Genomic DNA, 19,887 nt, shown 5'->3' with positions numbered 1-19,887 from the left:
ACAACCAACTGTAGTTGCTCCTTAACTTACAATGGGGTTACACCCCAATAAACCCATTGTAAGTCAAAAAGACATTAAGTTGGTCATGCATTTAATATATTTAACCTAGCTCAGCCTAGCTTGCCTTCAATGAGCTCAGAAGACTTATCATTATTAGCCTGCATTTGGGCAAGATAATCAAACATGAAGTTTATTTTACAATAAAGAGTTGAATTCCTCACTTAATTTATTAAGTACTCTGCTGAAAGGAAAGAACAGAATGGTTTTATAGGTATTCTTTGCACCACTATAAAGTTTAAAAATTATAAATTAAATCATGAGAAGTTGGGGACTATCTGTATACTTTCCCCCCCTCATCTTGGTAATACTACCACAAATGCACCTCAGCACTTAATTTGTGGAAAGTGCCACAGGGAGAGGAAAGTGAGGAATGTTCAGATTGAAGGCTCCCCTGAGAGACATAAACAGGAATTTTACTCTTGTGTAAAGGAGACAAATAGAGATAGAGAAAATGGATGGCTTAGTTGAAGGGAAAAATCAGACATTTGTGTCCTTCGAGAAAAATGAGGCTTCTATGTTCAATGCATGAATTCAGAGTTATTGAGGCTGACCACACACAGCGGAGGAGGTGGCATTGTAGAAAGGCAACAAATGGGACGGAAGGTCATGGAGAAGGTCATAAGAATCTTGAACATCTGTAGCTGCCTTGAGTCAGGACCTGGAGCAATAGGAAGGATCACCAAAGTCGGGGCTAGGGCACAGGGCACAGGGCCAGGGCACAGAGCAGAGCAACAGAAAATGTTAGCAAAAAGAGATCAACTTTGAGACACTATCAAAATGATATTCAACTTCAGAGATGAAACATCTTCAAACATCTAGGGAGGGTAAAAAAATTAAATGTTATCTAAAAAAATGCATTTCGAATTATCACGCTTCTTCTCCACAAAAATAAATGCCAGAGAACAGTATAACAACATGTTCAGAGTTTTGAAAGAAAAATTATGATCCAAGAATTTTGTAAATATAACTTCTGTGCCAAGGCACAGTACAGGTTTTTTTTTTTTTAACATACATAGAAGGGAGGAAATTTAATACCACGTACCACATGCTCTTCCTTAAATTCTCCTTGAGGAAATATTTGAGTTGATTGAGAATTATTTCAAAATTAAAAACTCCAGAAGAGGAAAGGGGATAGAATAGTAACAACTATGGTAAGTAAAGATGTTAGGAAAATATAAAATGTTTACAAAATAATTATAAATGTAGTTATGAAAAATTTCAGGGAAAAATCTGGGAGTGGAATGAGGGAAGAGAGTAACAGGAAAGAAATCATGTTAAATTTCCATTTAGATATTTTATCTATCTCTTTTGCCTGTATTCTGATGGAGATATAGTAAATCTAAAAATTAAATATAGCTATGACAGAGTGAAATAAAAGTAGAGAAAATTAATGTATGTATCCTATAACTGCTCTAACAGATTCCATAAGTCTGGTGACTTAAAAAAAAACACGAATTTATTCTCTCTACAGTTCTGAAGACTGGAAGTCCAAATCAGTTCTACTGGACCCAAATAAAGGTCTATGAAGGGCTCTAGGCCTTGCAGAAACTCTGAGGGAAAATCCATCCCTTGCCTGTTTCAGCTTTAGCTAACTGCCAGCATTCCTTTGCTTGTGGACACATCAATCAATGTCTGTCTCTGTGATTACAGTACCTTCTCATCTATGTGTCAAATCTCCCTCTGCCTCCTGCTTATGAATCCCTGGACTAATTCAGGATAACCTTCCCATTTCAAGATTTCTAATTTAATCACTCATGCAAATCTCTTTTGTCATGCATAGGTTTCAAGTATTTGAATGTAGATAATCTAGGAGGGGGTATTTTTTCAGCCAACTATAATTAATAACCAAATAAAAACAAATAAGGAACAGGAAAAGCTTAACAAAGGAAGGTTAAAATGAAGAGAGTAAAATAATGATAAACACTGGTTTGCACAATTCATACGAATGACTTAAGCTTCATTCTAAAACTGACTATTTTAAAAGAAAATATTCCCTAAGATCCAACCATATACTGTTTGGAAGAGAAACCACTAAAATCAAATACTATCTGAGTTTAAAAACAAAGGAATGGTCACAAGTATATAAAGAAATTAAAAACTAAAAGAAGGCATTCATTATAATATTGATATAATACAAATTAGATTCAAAGCAAATGATATTACATGTGATATAGGGATTATTTATACTGACAAAACATGACATATAATGGTAATAGAACATTCATAAACTTATATGTATAAGTAACATAACACTAAATGTGTATAATAAAACATTACTATTTCTACAGAAGAAAAAATACAAGCAAGAAAAACCAAATTTTGTAATATAAGAAATATACACATTATTGTAAAAATCTAGACAACATTTCAACAATTGGTTATATCCCAAACGACCAAGAAAGAAAATTGCTCAATAGTTTCCAAAAAGTAGAACTTAAGCAATTCATATATTTCGAAAAACAAGCAATGGAGCTGCAATTAGTAACATGTTTTTTTTTTTTTGAATACCACTTGGAAATTTAAACATCCTCATAATTAACTCAAGTCAAGAAGGAAATCAAAGTACAATTATAGTCAATTCATAAATGTCAACAATGAAAACTCTACATATCAACAACATATGGGATACCATTCGGAGAACAGATGGCAGTTTGAGGACATATGTCTGAATTCTCACTACCCCACCCCTTAATTCTGACAGAAATGACCTAGGAAATATGAAACTAAAGAAAATCTTGCACAGAGAAGTGAGATTTAAATGCTAGAAACAGAGAAATTTTACTGAGAAAAATGCCAGATTGGATTCATATAAAGGAGGATTTCTGCACTGATTTAAAAAAATAGTTTTTAGAAAAATTTTATATTTACAAAAACACTGCAGATAGTAGAGAGAATTCCTATTTCACCCTTCTCCTACCTACACACTTTCCCCTATTATTCATGTCTTGCATTAGTATGGTCCATTTGTTTAAACTGATGAATCAATATTGATATATTATTATTAATTAAACTCCATGGTTTTTATTAAGGTTTACTCTTTGTGTTGTGCAATTCATTGCAGTTTGACAGTTTATAATGCCATGTGTTTACCATTACAGTATTTTACCAAAGAGTTTCACTGATGCAAAATTTCCCTGTGCTTTATCTATTCATCCCTCCCTCCTCCAAATCTCTGATAACCACTGATTTTTTAAACTGTCCTGTAGTTTTCCCTTTTTTAAGAAGTGGCATAATTGGAAGTACACAGTACATAAGCTTTTAAGACTGGACTCTTAGCAATGTGCATTTAATATTCCTCTATATGTTTTCATGGCTTGAGAGTTCATTTCTGTGAACAAAATACCCAATAATAATAGCTTAGAGGAAGAAAAGTTTATTTTGGCTCATGGTTTTGAAGGCTTCAGTCCATGGTTGTCTGGTTCCATTGCTCTGGTCTGAGGTGAAGCAGAAGATCATGGTGATGGGGCATGATAAAGGAACTGCTTAGTTGTGGTGGCCAAGAAGCAGAGAGAGAATAAGAAGCCAGGGACCAGATATCTAATTCCCAAGACATGCCCCTGTGATCTACTTTCTCCAGCCATGCCTCACCTGCCTGCAGTTATCACCATGAGTCCATTCAAATGAATTAATTCACTGATTAAGTTACAGCTCTTGTAATATAATCATTTTATCTATAAGCATTCTGCATTGTCAAAAATGAACCTTTGGGGGGGGCATCTCATATCCAAACCATGACATTCTACTCCTGATCCCCAAAAGCTCATATCCATATCACCAAACAAAATGCATTTAGCTCATCTCCAATAGTTCAAAGTCTCCTAGATACTTAAGGCAAACTCATGGCTCTGAGACTCTGTAAAAATTAAAATAAATTATATACATCCAATATATAATGGTACAGAGTGAACATTTCCATTCTAAAAGGGAGAGAAAGGGGTATAGAGAAAAGGATGCAACAAAAACTAGACTGAAGCCCAGCCAGGTATTTTCTGTAGCTCTGCCTCTGGCATCTGGGACATGTGGCAGTAAGATGTGATCTCAAAAGGCTTGTGAAGCCCATGCATTTGTTTGTGTTTGTTTTAGCCCACATGGCCTCTCTCTTAGGCTAGCTCTGCTCACAACCAGCAGATTTCCTTTTTACCTTACGAGCTTCTTTTAATCCCAAGGGGATCCACTGAAGTCTAAGCTTCCTTCTCATAGCTTCATATCAACTTCTCAGGGGATGGCATCTCAGGTTTTCCTTTGAGATCTTGGTGGAAGCCTCCATGACCACTTAACCCCAGCATCCTCCACTCCTGCAGAATCATCACCACATAGATGAGGCCAAGGTCTGCTGCCAGCTTGAACAGTAGTTGGGCCTCCTTGAACCATGGCTACAGTGTCCTCTGAGTGCCTGGGTGACTGAGCATGGTGAAACAAACACTGGAGAAGTATTTTATTCCTTTCCTCTGTGCAAGCAGTATACTTCCAATGTTTCTTTTTTACTTTTTTTTTTTTTTACTATTTTTATTAGTTGTTGATGGACCTTTATTTTATTTATTTATACGTGGTGCTGAGAATTGAACCCAGTTTCTCACCCTAGCCCCCTTCCAATGTTTCTTAAATGAGTTTTCACTTCTATACCCTTGACCTGCAATGATGATTCCTGAAATGTCCCCATGGCATCTTTTCTATTTTCTCTGTGCAAAGTATTTACTTTCTCTTTAGTGACAGTAAACTCTAGCAACTCCCTGGACCCTAACATGACATGTGCTTCTTCTTCAGCCAAACTGTACATTTTTTCCAAAACTTCCCTCTCTGCTCTTTGCTCCTGGTTCTCACAGTAAAACTGGATAAAAGCTTCCAGCAACACCCCTGCCATCAATTAAATGCTGTGCTGCCTAGAAATTTCCTCTGCCAACACATCACTTTTATTTGTTCTTTTTAGAGATATATATGACAGTAGAGTATTTTATGACATACATAAACGGAACATAACTTACTCTAATTAGGATCCCACTCTGTGGTTGTACATGATGTGGAGTTTCACTGGTTGTGTATTCATATATATACATAGGAAAGTCACGTCTGACTCATTCTACAGTCTTTCCTATTCCCATTCCTTCTCCCTTCCCTTAAATTCAGCGTCACAGAAAGTCACAGAACATGGACAAAATAGAGACAACTTCTTTACCATAATGTAACATGAAGGGTCTCTAATCCAATTTCCCAGTGGAGTTTTTGTTACCCTCTGAAACCCCATGAGCACAGTATTTACTGTTTGCATTCCTATCAGCATTCTGGTTTTCTGAGCTCTCCCCAGAATTGCCCATTAGGCTTTGCTTACAATATTCTAAGGTTTTCTATCCTGCATATTCAGACTTCTCTAACTCCTCCCAGGCCCTAGGGCTTCTGGACCACATGGTTAGTTTAATTAAAGGAGCTGCCCCACTACTTGGTATCAATTTCTATGTTAGTGACCTTTTCATCACTGTAACCACAATACCTGACAAGAATCACTAAGAGTAGGAGACGTTTATTTTGTGATCACCGTTTCAAAGTGTCCATCCATGGTCAGCCAACTCCATTGTTCTGGGTGGAGGTAAAGTAGAATATCATGGCAAGAGGGCATGGCAACCAAGAAGCAGAGAGAAGAAGAAGCCAGAGGAACAAGATGTAATCCCCAATGGCAGGCCCCTAGTGGCCTCCTTTCTATAGCTAGGCCTGACCTGTTAGCTGGGCACCACACCTATCTGCCACCTTCTTTAGTGAGGTGTCTGATCAGATCTCTTGCCCATTTTCATAGTGGGTGGTTTGTTTTCTTGTTGTATATAGAGTCCATTGTATATTTTGGATTAAAGACTTTTATAAAAAATATGTGCTTTGCAAAATGAACAGTTCCCTTAAATTATGAATCCATCAAATGGATTAACCTACTGATTAGGTTAGAGCTCTCACAGTCTAATCATTTTACCTTTAACCATTTCTGTTTTGTCTAACATGAGTTTTTATATTCATCATACATTCAGATTTTGAAGGATATCTTGATTTCTTACAGGTTTTGGTTACCATGAATGAAACTATTTTATTGTTGTTTTTGGTCCCAGGGATTGAAATCAGGGGCATTTAACCACTGAGCCACATCCCTAGCCCTTTTTTTTTTGTATTTTTTTAATTTAGAGACAGGGTCTCATTGAATTGTTTAGCACCTCATTAAGTTGCTGAGGCTGCCTTTGAACTCACCATCCTGCTGCCTCAGCCTCCCAAGCTGCTGAGATTACAGGCACATGCCATTGCACCTGGCTGAATAAAACTTCTATAAGCATTCTTGCACAAGTTTTTATGTGAACATAAATTGTCAACTCAATTTCACAAATACCTAGGATCATAGTTGCTGGATTGTATTGTAAGAATAGCTTTGTAAGAAACTGGCAATTATCTTCCAAAATGGCTGTTCTATTTTGAAATCCCACTAGGAATAAATGAGTGTTCCTATTGATATACATTCTCTTCAGCATTTGGTATTGTCATATTTAAAAAAAATTAGCTGTTATCTTATAGCTGTGTATTGGTATCTCACTGTTTTAACTTGCAATTCTCTAATGACATATGATGTTGAGCTTCTTTCATATATGTGTTTCACATCTTCTTTGTCTTTATTTTATTTTTTTAATATTGGGAATTGAACTCAGGGGCACTTAACCACTGAGCCACATCCCAGCCTTTAAAAAAAATTGTTTTTAGACAGGGTCTTGTTAAGTTGCTTAGAGCCCCAGTAAGTTGCTAAGGCTGGGATCCTGAACTTGGGATCCTCCTGCCTCAACCATGAGTCACTGTGGTTACAGGCCTGTGCCACCATAGCCCCCTGCCATCTTCTTTAGTGAGGTGTCTATTCAGATCTTTTGCCCATTTTCAAACTGGGTGGTTTGTTTTCTTGTTGTGTATCAGAGTCCTTTGTACATTTTGGATAAAAAGTCTTTTATAAAATATGTGCTTTGCAAATGTTTTCTCCCATTCTGTGGATTGGTTTTTCATTCACTTAAATAATGTCTTTTGCATAGTAGTTTTTAATTTTTATAAAGCCCAACATCTTAATTTTTTCTCTAGTGGATTATGCTGTTGGTATTATTTGTAAAAATTCATGGACATACCCAAGATCCCCTGGATCTTTCCTATAATTATCTTCCAGAAGATTAGTATTATGTGTTATATTTAGTATTATGTGTAATATAGATATGACACATTATATTTAGTATTATGTGTTATATCTATATTGAGCTTTTTTTGGTGAAAGGTGTAAGGTCTGTGTTATAACTAAGTTTCATTATTTTTGGTGCTCACACAAATAGTATTTGTCTTTAATTTCAAATTTGCATTTTTCATTGCTGGAAAACATTTGACTTTGTATAATACCCATGTATTCTTCAGTCTTGCTATTTTTGCCTACTGAGTCCACTAGTTTTTGTACATTTGTTTATCTATTCTTTCAATGGTTAATGACTTTTAGTTCTACTCTATGTGATCTGAGAGCATAGTTTATGATTTTTGCTTTTTTACACTGTTAAGGTTGGTTTTATGTCCAGGATGTATTTTATCTTGTTGAATGTCTTATGTGAGTTTGGTAAGAACATATGTTCTGTGACTGTTTAATGAAGAATTCTATAAATGCCATTTAAATCAACTTGATTAATAGTTAAGTTCACTTCTACTGATAGTTGTTTAGTTCAACAATATCTCCTTTTATCCCTTTTAACATTGCTTCATTTCATTTTCTTATCTGATTTAAAAATACATTGTTGCTAATATTACATTGAGAAGTTATCTGCAGATCAATGTAGAATTTAAAAAGTAAAAGATTGTATTTCACCTTCATTTATTCCTTCTCTGATACTTTCCCTTTCTTTAAATGGATTGGAGCTTATGATTTGTATTATCTTCTTATTTTTCTGAAGAATTTCTTTGAATAGTTCTTACAAGGCAAGTTTACTCATGGCAATTTTCCTCAGTTTTTAATTTTCTGAGTACTTTTCTATTTTTTATTCACTTTGTATTTTTTTGGTGTTGGGTACTGAACCCACAGCTTCATAAATGCTAAACACTTGCTCTACCCCCCAAATCTTAGAAATTCTTATTAATATTACTTTGTAGGTAAGGAGTCTCTCCCCCCACTATCATCTCTCAGGATTTTCTCTTCGCCTTTGGTTTTTTTTTTGTGTGTGTGTGTGTGTGTGATTTGAATGTGCTATGAGAAGGGATATATGTTTTTGGTATTTATCTTGCTTTGGTGTTCTCTGAAATTCCTGAATTTGTGGTTTGGTGTCAGCCATTAATTTCAGAAAATTTACACTTATTAGTATTGCAAATCCTTCTCCTGCTCCTTTCTTTCATGTTTTGGAGTTTCCATTGTTTATATACTACACATTACTCACTAGTTCTTGGATTTTCGATTCCATTTGAAAATAAACTTAATTTATAGAGTCATTTTAGATTAACAGAAAAATTGAGCAGAAGGAAAAGAAGTCTCTCATAAGCTCCCTGCCCCTACATACACAGAGCCTCCCTCATTATCAAAGTCCTACCCAAGAGTGGTATATTTGTTATAACTGACAAACCTACTTGACACATCATTATCCCCCAAAGTCCATAGTTTACATAAGGATTCACTCTTACTGTTATACATTGTATGGATTTTGACAAATATATTGTGCCACATGTCCACCATTATAATTTAATCAAGAGTTGTTTTACTGCCCCCAAGTCCTCCATGTTCCACATATTCATCCCTCCCTAGAGCTAACCCCTGGCAACCACTGATCCTTTCACTGTCTTCATAGTTTTGCCTTTTCCATGTTATATATTTGGATCACTCAGTATGTAGCCTTTTCAGGTTGGCTCTTTTACTTAGTAGTATGTAATTAAGGTTCTTCAATATCTCTACATGGGACACGTAAGCTTTAACTGAACTTGATGGCTCTCTTCTTCTTATCATGAAGTAGTATTTCATTGTATGAATAGATCACAGCTTATTTCTTCATTTTCTGAGGGACATCTTGATTGCTTCCAAATTTTAGCAATTATGAATAAAGCTACTATACACAATCATATGCAGGTATCTGTGTGGACATATACTTTCAACTTATTGGGGCAAACATCAGGAAACATACTTGCTCAATTATATGGTGAGAATATAAGTTTTAGAATAAACTGCTGATGTGTCTTCCAAAATTGCTGTACCATTTTGTAATCCCACTAGTAATGAAGAAAAGTTTTTGTTGTTTCACATTCTCAATAGAATTTGGTGTTATTTATGTTTTAGATTTTGGTCATTCTTTTAAGTGTGCAGTGGTTTCTCATTGTTGCTTCAGTTTGAAATTCTCCAATGATATGGTGTTGAACATCTTTTCATTAGCTTATTTGCCATCTTCTTGGTGGATTGTTTGTTCTTTTCACCTTCTAAAAGTGAGATTGTTCATTTTCTTATTGAGTTAGAGTTCTTTGTATATTTTTGAACAATAGTCCTTTGTTAGATATCTTTTGCCAACATTTTCTCCCAGTCTGTGGCATGTCTTCTCATTTCTTGAAAAGTGTTTTTTTACAGGGCAGAAATTTTAATTTTAATGAAGTCCAGTTTACTAATTCTTTCTTTCATGGATCATGGCTTTGGTATCATAACTACAAAATCATTCTCATACTTAAGGTCATCAAGTTTTCCTCCAATGTTATCTTCTATGAGTTTTATAGTTTTGCACTTCCATTTATGCCAATGATTCTTTTTGAAGTTGGTGATGAATATAATGTATATATCGATTTATTATTTTGCATGTGAATATCTTCTTTCAATATCATTTATTAAAAAGATGATCATTTCTCCCTTGTATTACCTTCATTATTTTGTAAAAGATTACTTGACTATAATAACGTAAGACTTATTTCTGCACTTGCTATTCTGTCTCATTGATCTGTTCGTCCTTTTTTTTTTTTTTTTTTATCAATACCAAACTACCTTAATTACCGCAGCTTTGTAGTAGAGCTGTGGAGTGTCTCTCTTCTAATTTTGCTCTTTTCCTCCAATATTGTGTTGGCTATTCTGGGACTTTTGCATATCTCTGTAAAGTTGGAAACAGTGGATATTCACAAGAAGAGTTTGGCTGGGATTGTGTTAAATATATAGCTCAAGTTGGGAAGACCTGACATCTTGACGCTATTGAATCTTCCAGTATAGACTCAGAACAACTCTCAATTTCAGATCTTTTATGATCACTTTCATTTAAAGTTTGTAGTTTTCTCATATAGATCTATTACATATTTTATTAGACTTCATGTAATTCATTTTTGGGGGTGCTAGTGTATGTTATATTGTGTGTCTGATTTCAAATTTCACTTATTCATTGCTGGTATGCCAAAAAGCATTTGACTTTTATATTGTAAGAAATTACAACAAAATTGAAGAATACAAGATATTAATCTTGTATTACAAGATATTAATCTTGTTTTTTTTCTTTTTCTTTTTCTTTTTTTGCTAATCATTTAAATTTTTCTATGTAATCATTTAATCTGTGAACAGAGACAGTGTTTTTAATTTTTTTTTCAGTCAGTTTGCCTTTTCTTTCTGTTATGGTTTGGATGTGAGGTTTCCCCCAAAAGCTAACGTATAAGACAAGGCAAGAAGGTCTGGAGGAGAAATGATTGAGTTATAGCCTTAAACCAATCCCTGATAGGATTAACTGAATGGTAGGGGGCAGGTGGGTGTGGCTGGAGGAAGTGATTCATTGGGAGTGTGGCTATGCCTTATATGTTTTGTATCTGGAGAGTGGAGACTTTCTGTTTCATGTGAGTTGCTTCCCTCGGCTGCACTCTTCTGCCATGATGTTCAGCCTTACTTTGAGCCCCAGAGAATGGCGGACCTTCTATGGACTAAGACCTCTGAAAACGTGAGCTCTTAGTCCTCCACAACTGTTCTGTTTGGGTCTTTTAGCCACAGCAGCGACAAAGCTGAGTAAAACACTTTCTCTTTCTTTCATCTTATTACATTATTTTGAACTTTCTGTAAACGTTGAAATGGAGTGTGAGAAGGGAGAATTCTTGCACTGTTCTTGGTCTTAGCAAGAAAGTTTCTAGTTTCTCACCATTACGTACTATATTAGTGTTGTAGTTTAGATACTGGGTGTCCCCCAAAAGCTCATGTGTGAGATAATGTAAGAAAGTTTCGAGGTGAAATGATTGTATAATGAGAACCTTAATCTAATCAGTGTGTTAATCCCCTAAACAGAGAGCTTATATTAGGCAGACAGGATGTGGCTGGAGGAGGTGGGTCATTGGGGTGGTGGGTCACTGGCCTTTGGGGTATATATTTTGTTCCAGGTGAGGAACTCTCTCTCTCTCTCTCTATTTCCTGATGTGATGTCCTGATCCAATTTTCTCCATCATACCCTTCTACCATGGTGATCTGCCTTACCTTGGGCTCTGAGGAATGCAGTCAGCTCTCTATGAACTGAGATCTCTGAAACTGGGAGCACCAAATAAAATTTTTCCCCTCTAAAATTGATATTGGTAGGTTGTTTGGTGGCAGCAATGAAAAAGCTAGACTAAAACAATTAGCTGTGGTTTTTTTTCTCTCTTTTCATAAATATTACTTATCAAGTTGAGGCAGTTCCTCTCTATTCTTAGTTTAGTAAGTTTTTTTTTTAATTGTAAATGTATACTGGCTTTTGTTAAATGCCTAAATGCTTTTCCTAATCTATTAATATAATCTGTGATTTTTATTTATGTTAACTGAATTATTTTTATTTATGTTATGAATTATGTAAACTGAGTTTTCAATGTTGAACCTGACTTGAACGCTTGGAGATAAACCGAGTTGGTTGAGGCATATAATTATTTTGGATTTGATTTGCTAATATTTGTTGAGTATTTTTTGCATCTATGTTTATTAGAGATATTGGTCTGTAATTTTCTTTTTTGCAATATCTTTGGTTTGAGTATTGGCATAAAACTTGCCTCATAGAATAATTTAGGAGGTATTGCCTCTGCTTCTATCTTCTGGAAAGGTTGACAATTGATACAATTTCTTAGCTAAATGTTTAATAGAATATAACAGTGAACCTTTCAGAACATGGTGCCTTCTGTTTGGAAGTCAATTAATTATTTATTCAATAATTAATTTCTTTTTACAAATATAACCTGTTAATATTGCCCATTACTTCTTGTGTGAGTTTTGGTAGATTTAATCTCAAGAAATTGGTTTCTCTTATCTAGGTTATCAAATTTGTGGACATAAAGTTGTTGCTTATAATACTCCTTTATTAACCTTTTAATATTATGAGGTTTGTTTTGATGTCTAGTTTATTTTTTTCCAAATTAAAATCTATGTATAGTTATCTCTTATTACCTACAGGGGATTGGTTCCAGAACCCTTCCACTGATATTAAAATCCATGGATGCTCCTTATATTAAACTTTCCTTATATTAAATGGTCTAGTATTTGCAATATAATCTACACTGATCCTCTCACAGTTTTAGTGATTTCTAAATTATTAATAATACTTCACACAATGTAAAAGCTATGGAAGATTTATTATACTGCATTGTTTAAGGGAATGATGACAAGAAAAATATGTATCTATTCAGGTGGACATTTTTAAACAAATTGTTTTTATCCATGATTGGTTGAATCTGTGTATGTGAAAACCTTAGGTGAAAGGACCAACTGGGTATATGCATTTAGTTATTTACAGATCTATGCATTTATGTATTTCAGCAGATTTATTGAAGTATAATTATTCTTTTAAAAACTACATGTTTAATTTAGTTTGAGGCATTTGGACACATACTAGAAATTATTCATATTCCATAACTGAAACCTTATACATTTGAGCAACAATTTCTCTGCTGTCGAGCTGGAAATCCTCTGGCAATATTGTCCTATTCTTTACTTCTATGAATTTGGCTATTTAGGTCTTAATATCAGTGAAATCATGAATTATTTATCATTCTTTAACTGGCTTATTTCATTTAGCACAATGTCCTCCAGATTTATCCATGTTGTCCAAATAGTAGGGTGTCCTTTTTATTTAAGCTGAAAAATATTTATTTCTATGTATATGCCATAGTTACTTTATCCTTTTATCAGTGATATTTGGGTTTGTTGGGAATAATGCTACAAACATCTTGAGGTGCAGCTATCTCTTCAGAAGTACTGATACTAATTCTTTTAGATCTACACTCAGAAGTAAGATTGGTCCAATTCTATTCAAGGAACCTCCATACTGTTTTCCAAAGTGGCTACTTTATGTTTCCACCAATAGTGTTACAAACATTTTCTTTTCCTTCACTTCTTTTCCTCCTTGCTAAGACCTGTTACTTTTTGTCTTGTTTATAATACCCATCCTGACAGGTGTGGGGTGATATCTCGTTGTGGTTTTTATTTATTTTATCCTGATGATTGGTGATGTTGATCATCTTTTCATATACCTGTTAGCCATTTGTATGTCTTCTTTGGAGATGTGTTTATTCAAATCTTTTGCTCATTTTTAATTGTTTTTTTTTCAATTTTGAGTTGTAGAAGTTTCTATTTGGACTATTAGCTCTTTGCATTACACATAGTTTACAGATGTTTTCTGTTGCTTAGTTTGCCTTTTCACTTTGTCCTTTGCTGGATTTGATGCACAGAATCTTTTTCGTTTCACACTGTCTTGCTTATCTACTTTGGTTTTATTGCCTGAGTGTTTGATATCACATCCAAGAAATCATTGCCACAGTTTTATTCTCTGTTTCCACGTGTTTGATTTTTTTTCTTTTTAGATTCTGCAAATAAGGGAGATCATGCATTATTTGTCTTGCTATGTCTGGCTTATTTCCCTTAACCTAATAACCTTCAGTTCACCCATATTGTGGCAGATAATAGGATCTCCCTCTTTTTAAAGACTGAATAGTATTTCATTGTGTGTGTATGTATGAATATATATATATATATATATATATATATATCAAATTTTTTAAATCTTTTCATTGATCAATAGGCACTTATTAATTCTACATCCTAGGCATTTTGAAAAATGTTGAAATGAACATGAGAGTCTGGGCATCTCTTTGACATCCTAATTTCATATCCTTTGAATATATACCCAGAAGTGGGATTGCTGGAACATATGACAGTTCTAATTTTAATTTTCAAATTATTCTCTATACTGCTTTTCATAGCAGCTTCACAATTTTACATTCCCACCAACAATGTACAAGGGTTCCTTTTCTCCACATCCTTGCCAACATTTGTTATTATTTTTTTTCTTTTTGGCAATAGCCATCCTAATAGGCATGAGGTAATATCTCATTATGGTTCTAATTTGTATTTCTAAGATTATCAATGATATTTCTTATTCCCATTGTCCATTTGTATGTCTTCTTTGGAGAAATGGGTACTCAAGTCATTTGCCCATTATTTCATTAGTTACCCCCACCATTGTATTAGTTAGCTTTTAATGGCTGTAATAAAAGTCTTGGCATAGAATAACTTTATAAGAAAGAAGGTTTATTTAGTTCATACTTTTTGGAGATTCAAAATCAGACAGCATGGTACAGATGGAAGATAGTGGAACATTTATGGAGGATTCTCATTCAAAAGCTGGGTGTGGCCAGGCTTGTTCCCATTATGATAATCCTTTCATGAGAACTAGGGACTTACAAGAGGTCTACCTTCCATGAACACACTTGTAAGAACTCAAGTATCTCCTGCTAGGCCCACCGCTTGAAATTTCTACCATTTCCAATACTGCCACGCTGAGATACATCCACATAACCCTTGAAAGATACAATTAAACCATATCCATACCATAGCTCATAATATTGAGTTGCTTGAGGTAATAGAACCTTTATCAGATATATAGTTTGTAAATATGTTCTTCAAATCTATAGGTTGTTTATTCATTCTGTTGATTGTTTCCTTCGCTGTTCAAAGATTTTTAGATTGATGTAATCCTGTGTGTCTGCTTTTGCTTTTTTTACTTGTACTTTTAGGGCTATATTCAAACAATCCATAAGAGACAAATGTTGTGGAGATTTTCTATTATGTTTTCTTCTAGAGGTTTTATAATTCTAGGTTTTATGTTTAATTCCTCAATCCATTTTGAGTTGATTTTCATTCATGGTGTGCGGTAAGAGCCTAACTTCATTTTTCGCATGTGAACATCCAGTTTTCCTAGGACCATTCATTGAAGAAAATATCCTTTTATGTTCTATGTTCTGGGTGTCTTTGCCAAAAGTGAATTAATGATACATATATGTATTTATTTTGGGGATCTCTAAACTGATCCTTTGTTCTATATGTTGTTTTTATGCAAATGTCATGCTGTTTTGATTATAACTATTAATTATATTTTGAAAGGCAGTTTGATGTTCTCCGCTTTTTATGTCTTGCTCAAGATTCATTTAACTATTTGGAGCTTTTGTGGTTCCCTATATATTTTTTCCACATCTGTGAAAAATATTGTTAGAATTTTGATTGGGGGTGCATTGAATCTGCAGACCCCTTTGGGTAGTATACACCATTTTACCAATATAAATTCTTCTAATACAAGAACATGATATCCTTCCATTCATTTTTTTTCTCCTACTTCCTTAATCAGTGTTCTATAAATTAAAGTGTACAGTTATTTTACCACTTTAGTTAAATTTATTCCTCAGCATTTTACTATGTATTTGCAGCAATTATAAGTGGGATTATTTTCTTGATTTCTTTTTTGGATAGTTTGCTATGTATAGTCAATAATCTACACTAGTATATACTAGTAGTATATGCTGCTGATCTTTGCAAATTGATTTTTGTATCTTTCAACTTTACTAAATTTGTTCATTAGTTTTATTTTAATTTAGTTTTTTGGTGGAGCCTTTAGAGTTTTCTACATATAATATTATATTATCTGCAAACAGGTGACTTTACTTCTTAATTTCTGATTTGGAAGCCTTTTCTTCCTTTCTGTTGCTTAATCACTAGGATTCTAGTACTATGCTGAATAGAAGTGGTAAGAATGGGCATCCTCATCTCTTCCTAATCATAGAAAGAAAGCATTTGAACTACTACTATTGAGTATGATGTTAGCCATCATCACTCATCATGTATGGCCTTTATTATGTTGAGGTATTTTCCTTCCATTGCTAATTTGTTGCACATTTTTTACATGAAATGATATTGAATTTTGTCAAATGCTTCAATGTCAACCACAAGTAGCAGCTTAGGGCCTTCTCTATTTCTTTGTGAGGACTGACATCATCACTGGCATATACTTGGTCTTTCAGAATCTAAGGAATATGTCAGGAATGTTCAAAGCCCCCCATGGAAATCTCATTATCTAGCTTATGATTGTAAGATTTTCTTAATCTATTGTTTTCCTCAAGAGTTTCCCAATACTTCATGCATCTGTTATGCTAATTGATTGCCTGTATACATATATTTAATTCTCAGAGGGAAAAGGGCTTCACGATGTGCAAATTCTGAATAAAGTAAAATACAGACAGCCTTGTCAGTGGGGTCTACTAAGAATCTTCAGGAACATTACATATTGGCAAATTTTGGGGAATGAAGCTTTGAAAGAGCTCTAGCCCTGTTCTGCTCTCTCTGGTGGCAGCCAGAGTGTTTTTACTGGGAATGAGAACTGTTAATTTTCAAGGCTACAGCAGAGCTGGATACTGAGGGATGAGAATAATGCAAGCTAAAACACCACAAAGCTAATTTTTCCTTCTAAGATTCAGTCATTTTCATGAATAAATGCTCCCTTGGTTGTTGCAAGCTTTTGGTTAAATTCCAGAGTCCTTAAAAATTTGATTCTGACAGTTTTTGTCAGGTTTCTTGTTGCCTTTCTGAGGAGATAATTATTAAGAATTTCTTTGCTACATTTTGTGATGCCACCAAGCCATATTTTCTATTAAATATATAATTTCAATGTTCATTGTAAATATAGTTAGAAGAGACATGTATATTTCTGAGTAAAGAGGACATTTTTAAGTTGTCAATAAGGAAAAAAAATGGTATCTGATATGCATTTCAAAAATGCAGGTGTGATTGCCAGCCTCTAACATGTCCCTAGTAATTCTTGCTTCCTGGTTTTAGTCTCTCTTGTGAGTTTGTTCTCCCCATACTGAATCAAAGTTGATTTGTATAACCAAGAGAATGGTGTGGAGGTGATGGTTTTGTGACTTTGGAGACTAGTTCATAAAACACATGGCCACTTCCACCTTGGTCTAGGAAAAACCCGTTGCTGTGTGGTGAGGACTCTTAAGACTTCTGGATTGGTCTGCGTGGAGAGGTGAGTGTTCTACCTAGAGCAAGCACTAACTTGCTTGCTGTGTGAGTGACCACCTTGCAAATGAAGTGTCCAGCCCCAGTCAAGCCTTCTAATGACTGTAGGTTCATGAAACATCTGGCTGAACTTTATGATAAAACTTCATCCATACCTACCCAATCACTCTTTTCCTGCATTTTGAAACTGCGAGATAATAAGTGTTTATTGTTTTAAGCCACTAAGTTTTGCCATAATTTGTATCTCAGCAGTTGATTACTAATACAGTAAGCAGTTGAAACACATTTATCTACAAGGAGGTACAAATCCTCAAGAAGAAATTGAATGTTTTTTTAAAATTACTCAAGAAAGCACCGTTCTCATATAGTGGTAGGGGCTTTTACAATTACTGTATTTTCAAGGTTATATACAGAGCAAACAGGAAGATGAAAATTGGAACTATTTTCTATTCATTTTCTAAACAATAAAAAGCTCTATAATTAAATTTATTTCATAAAAATGATGAAACAAATAAAAATAATAATTTTTTAATGAATACAGATACAAAAATCCTAAATAATCCTGCCAAAACGTGGCATCTAGTAGGGAGTTCCAGAAATGCACTATACAGCTACACAGCTGCAATAATTTAGACCTGAAGTACTGGGATCAGAGTAGAAATGAATTGTTAGAAAATAATTTCAAGATATCAGAAACAGGCCACATCAATGTTAACACTAGTTATTAAATGGTCCATTCTTTTCATATGCTATTGAATTGTCTTTATCTATATTATATACATACATGTTGTATTAATAATGCAAATATGCTACATAAAATATTTTAAATTAATTATATAGTATAATACATGTCACTTACATTGAAGCATATTTATAGGCAGAGTATAGATATCTTTAATGTAAAAATGAGTCTTAGCAAAAATCAGAGAATATTAAGTATCCTAGTTACAAAATAATTGAAAAGGGATGATAATCAATTTAGAAAAGAAATTCAAATAGAAAATTAGAATAAGAAATGTCAATAATAAAATATAATTTTATAAAATTTAAATTAAAAAAAGAAAATAAATGTCAATATATATTTTTAAAAATGCATTTTGCTGGCAATTATATAAGAAGTTAGTGCTTATCTTCTAACAAACTGTCAAAATTTTTCCAAAGAAGCAGTAACCAGTATTGGGTTGGATTGAAGGCAAAACATAGATATAATTAACAAATTTTCTGGAGATTATTTAGCTATAATATGTCACAATTTTTAATACTGACCCATAACTTTTACTTAATGCTAGATATATCGAATACTTTTTATTCTTGGAATTGCTTATTTGTGTTTTCTTTAAGTATGATTTTTTTAACAAAAGAAATACATTAAAAAACTCTTGTAAATTTTGCTTGTTCTTTCTCCTAGGAGGAAGTGAGTAGTTTGTTGCATAGAAGTGCAAAATTTATGTTGTTTTCCTTAGGAAAAACCCACATATTAACTTTGGTGTTAGTTTGTCCCTCACATCTGGAAGGTGCTACATACCTGCAAATAGCGGACCACTCGGCAGACCAGGTCAGGTGCAAGGAAGTCTCCAGTGAATCGCCAAATAATATCCGTCAAGATGTTGATCAGTCCCGTGAAAGAGTCTAACCAAACCAAAACAAAACAAAACAAAACAAAACAGTGCTTAATTGCAGTCTTTCTCATATTCATGGCTATACCGCCGTAGAAATGAATTCCTGGGGAGATCTTCTTTTTCTCTTGGTTTATCAGATGGCAACTGACAAAAATTACGGCCAACAGGAGGCCCTTGACTTTTCTTATTTGAGTTTGTTACAACTCAGATGGAACCACCTAGGAAGGATTTCAGCAATGACTGAAGAGGAATCAAACTAATCATAGAGTTGATCTTTTAAATCACAGAGGAAGAGTTTTAGGGGATCTAGTCCTATTCCAAACAAACACTGTGTGAGAATCAGAAGAAGGCAAAACTGAGAAAAGCTAAATGTTTACCATTTGGAACCATACCACCGCCCCCCTTACACTCTTTATTTTACAACTTAGTCTTCTTATCTCCCTACCTTCAGGTTCCTTTGCTTTATCCTCCTTTTGACATCTGTGCTTGGAAAAAATGAAGTGCATGATCTATCAATTTAATTAAATTGGTTGGTTACACTATAAGGGAACTGAGGCAGAGGTCAAGGACTTTGTTCTTCCGTGGGCAGCTTGCCTATACTCAATCCTATAGTTACAGATTATATAAGTTGTACAGATGTCTACAAAAGAAATGGCAAACTATGATGGTGGTCTAAAAATTCCCTCTTTTCCTTCCATGACAGATACCACTAACTGGCTATGTGACCCAGAATCTTTTATAAACCAGTGCTTCAAAGGTTATCTGCTGATTGATTGATGGTTAGAATTGGAACATAAGACTGGAGAAGCAAGAATTCAATGACTTTTTCAGGCATAGAATGGAACAGAGGCAGGGCAAGTTTATTTCTAGGGTAGCTTTTAGAAGCCTGGAGAAAGTGATGGTCCTTCTTAAACAAAATGGAAATTCTGAAGTTGCTCC

The 19,887-nt window shown here is 34.2% G+C and overlaps 1 protein-coding gene across 1 annotated transcript in view; it reads right to left on the bottom strand.

The window, feature by feature from the left end:
- Positions 1–19,887, bottom strand: part of Npsr1 (neuropeptide S receptor 1) — a 179,203-nt gene that overhangs the window by 30,829 nt on the left and 128,487 nt on the right. Inside the window, exon 4 of the mRNA XM_015490366.2 lies at positions 18,855–18,958. Within this exon, the coding sequence (XP_015345852.1) occupies positions 18,855–18,958 (104 nt within the window). The remainder of the gene's footprint in view (positions 1–18,854; positions 18,959–19,887) is intronic.

This window comes from Marmota marmota, unplaced genomic scaffold (assembly GCF_001458135.2).
Source record: "Marmota marmota marmota unplaced genomic scaffold, marMar, whole genome shotgun sequence".
Classification (NCBI taxonomy): Eukaryota; Metazoa; Chordata; class Mammalia; order Rodentia; family Sciuridae; genus Marmota; species Marmota marmota.
This window is presented reverse-complemented; position numbering and strand designations above follow the sequence as displayed.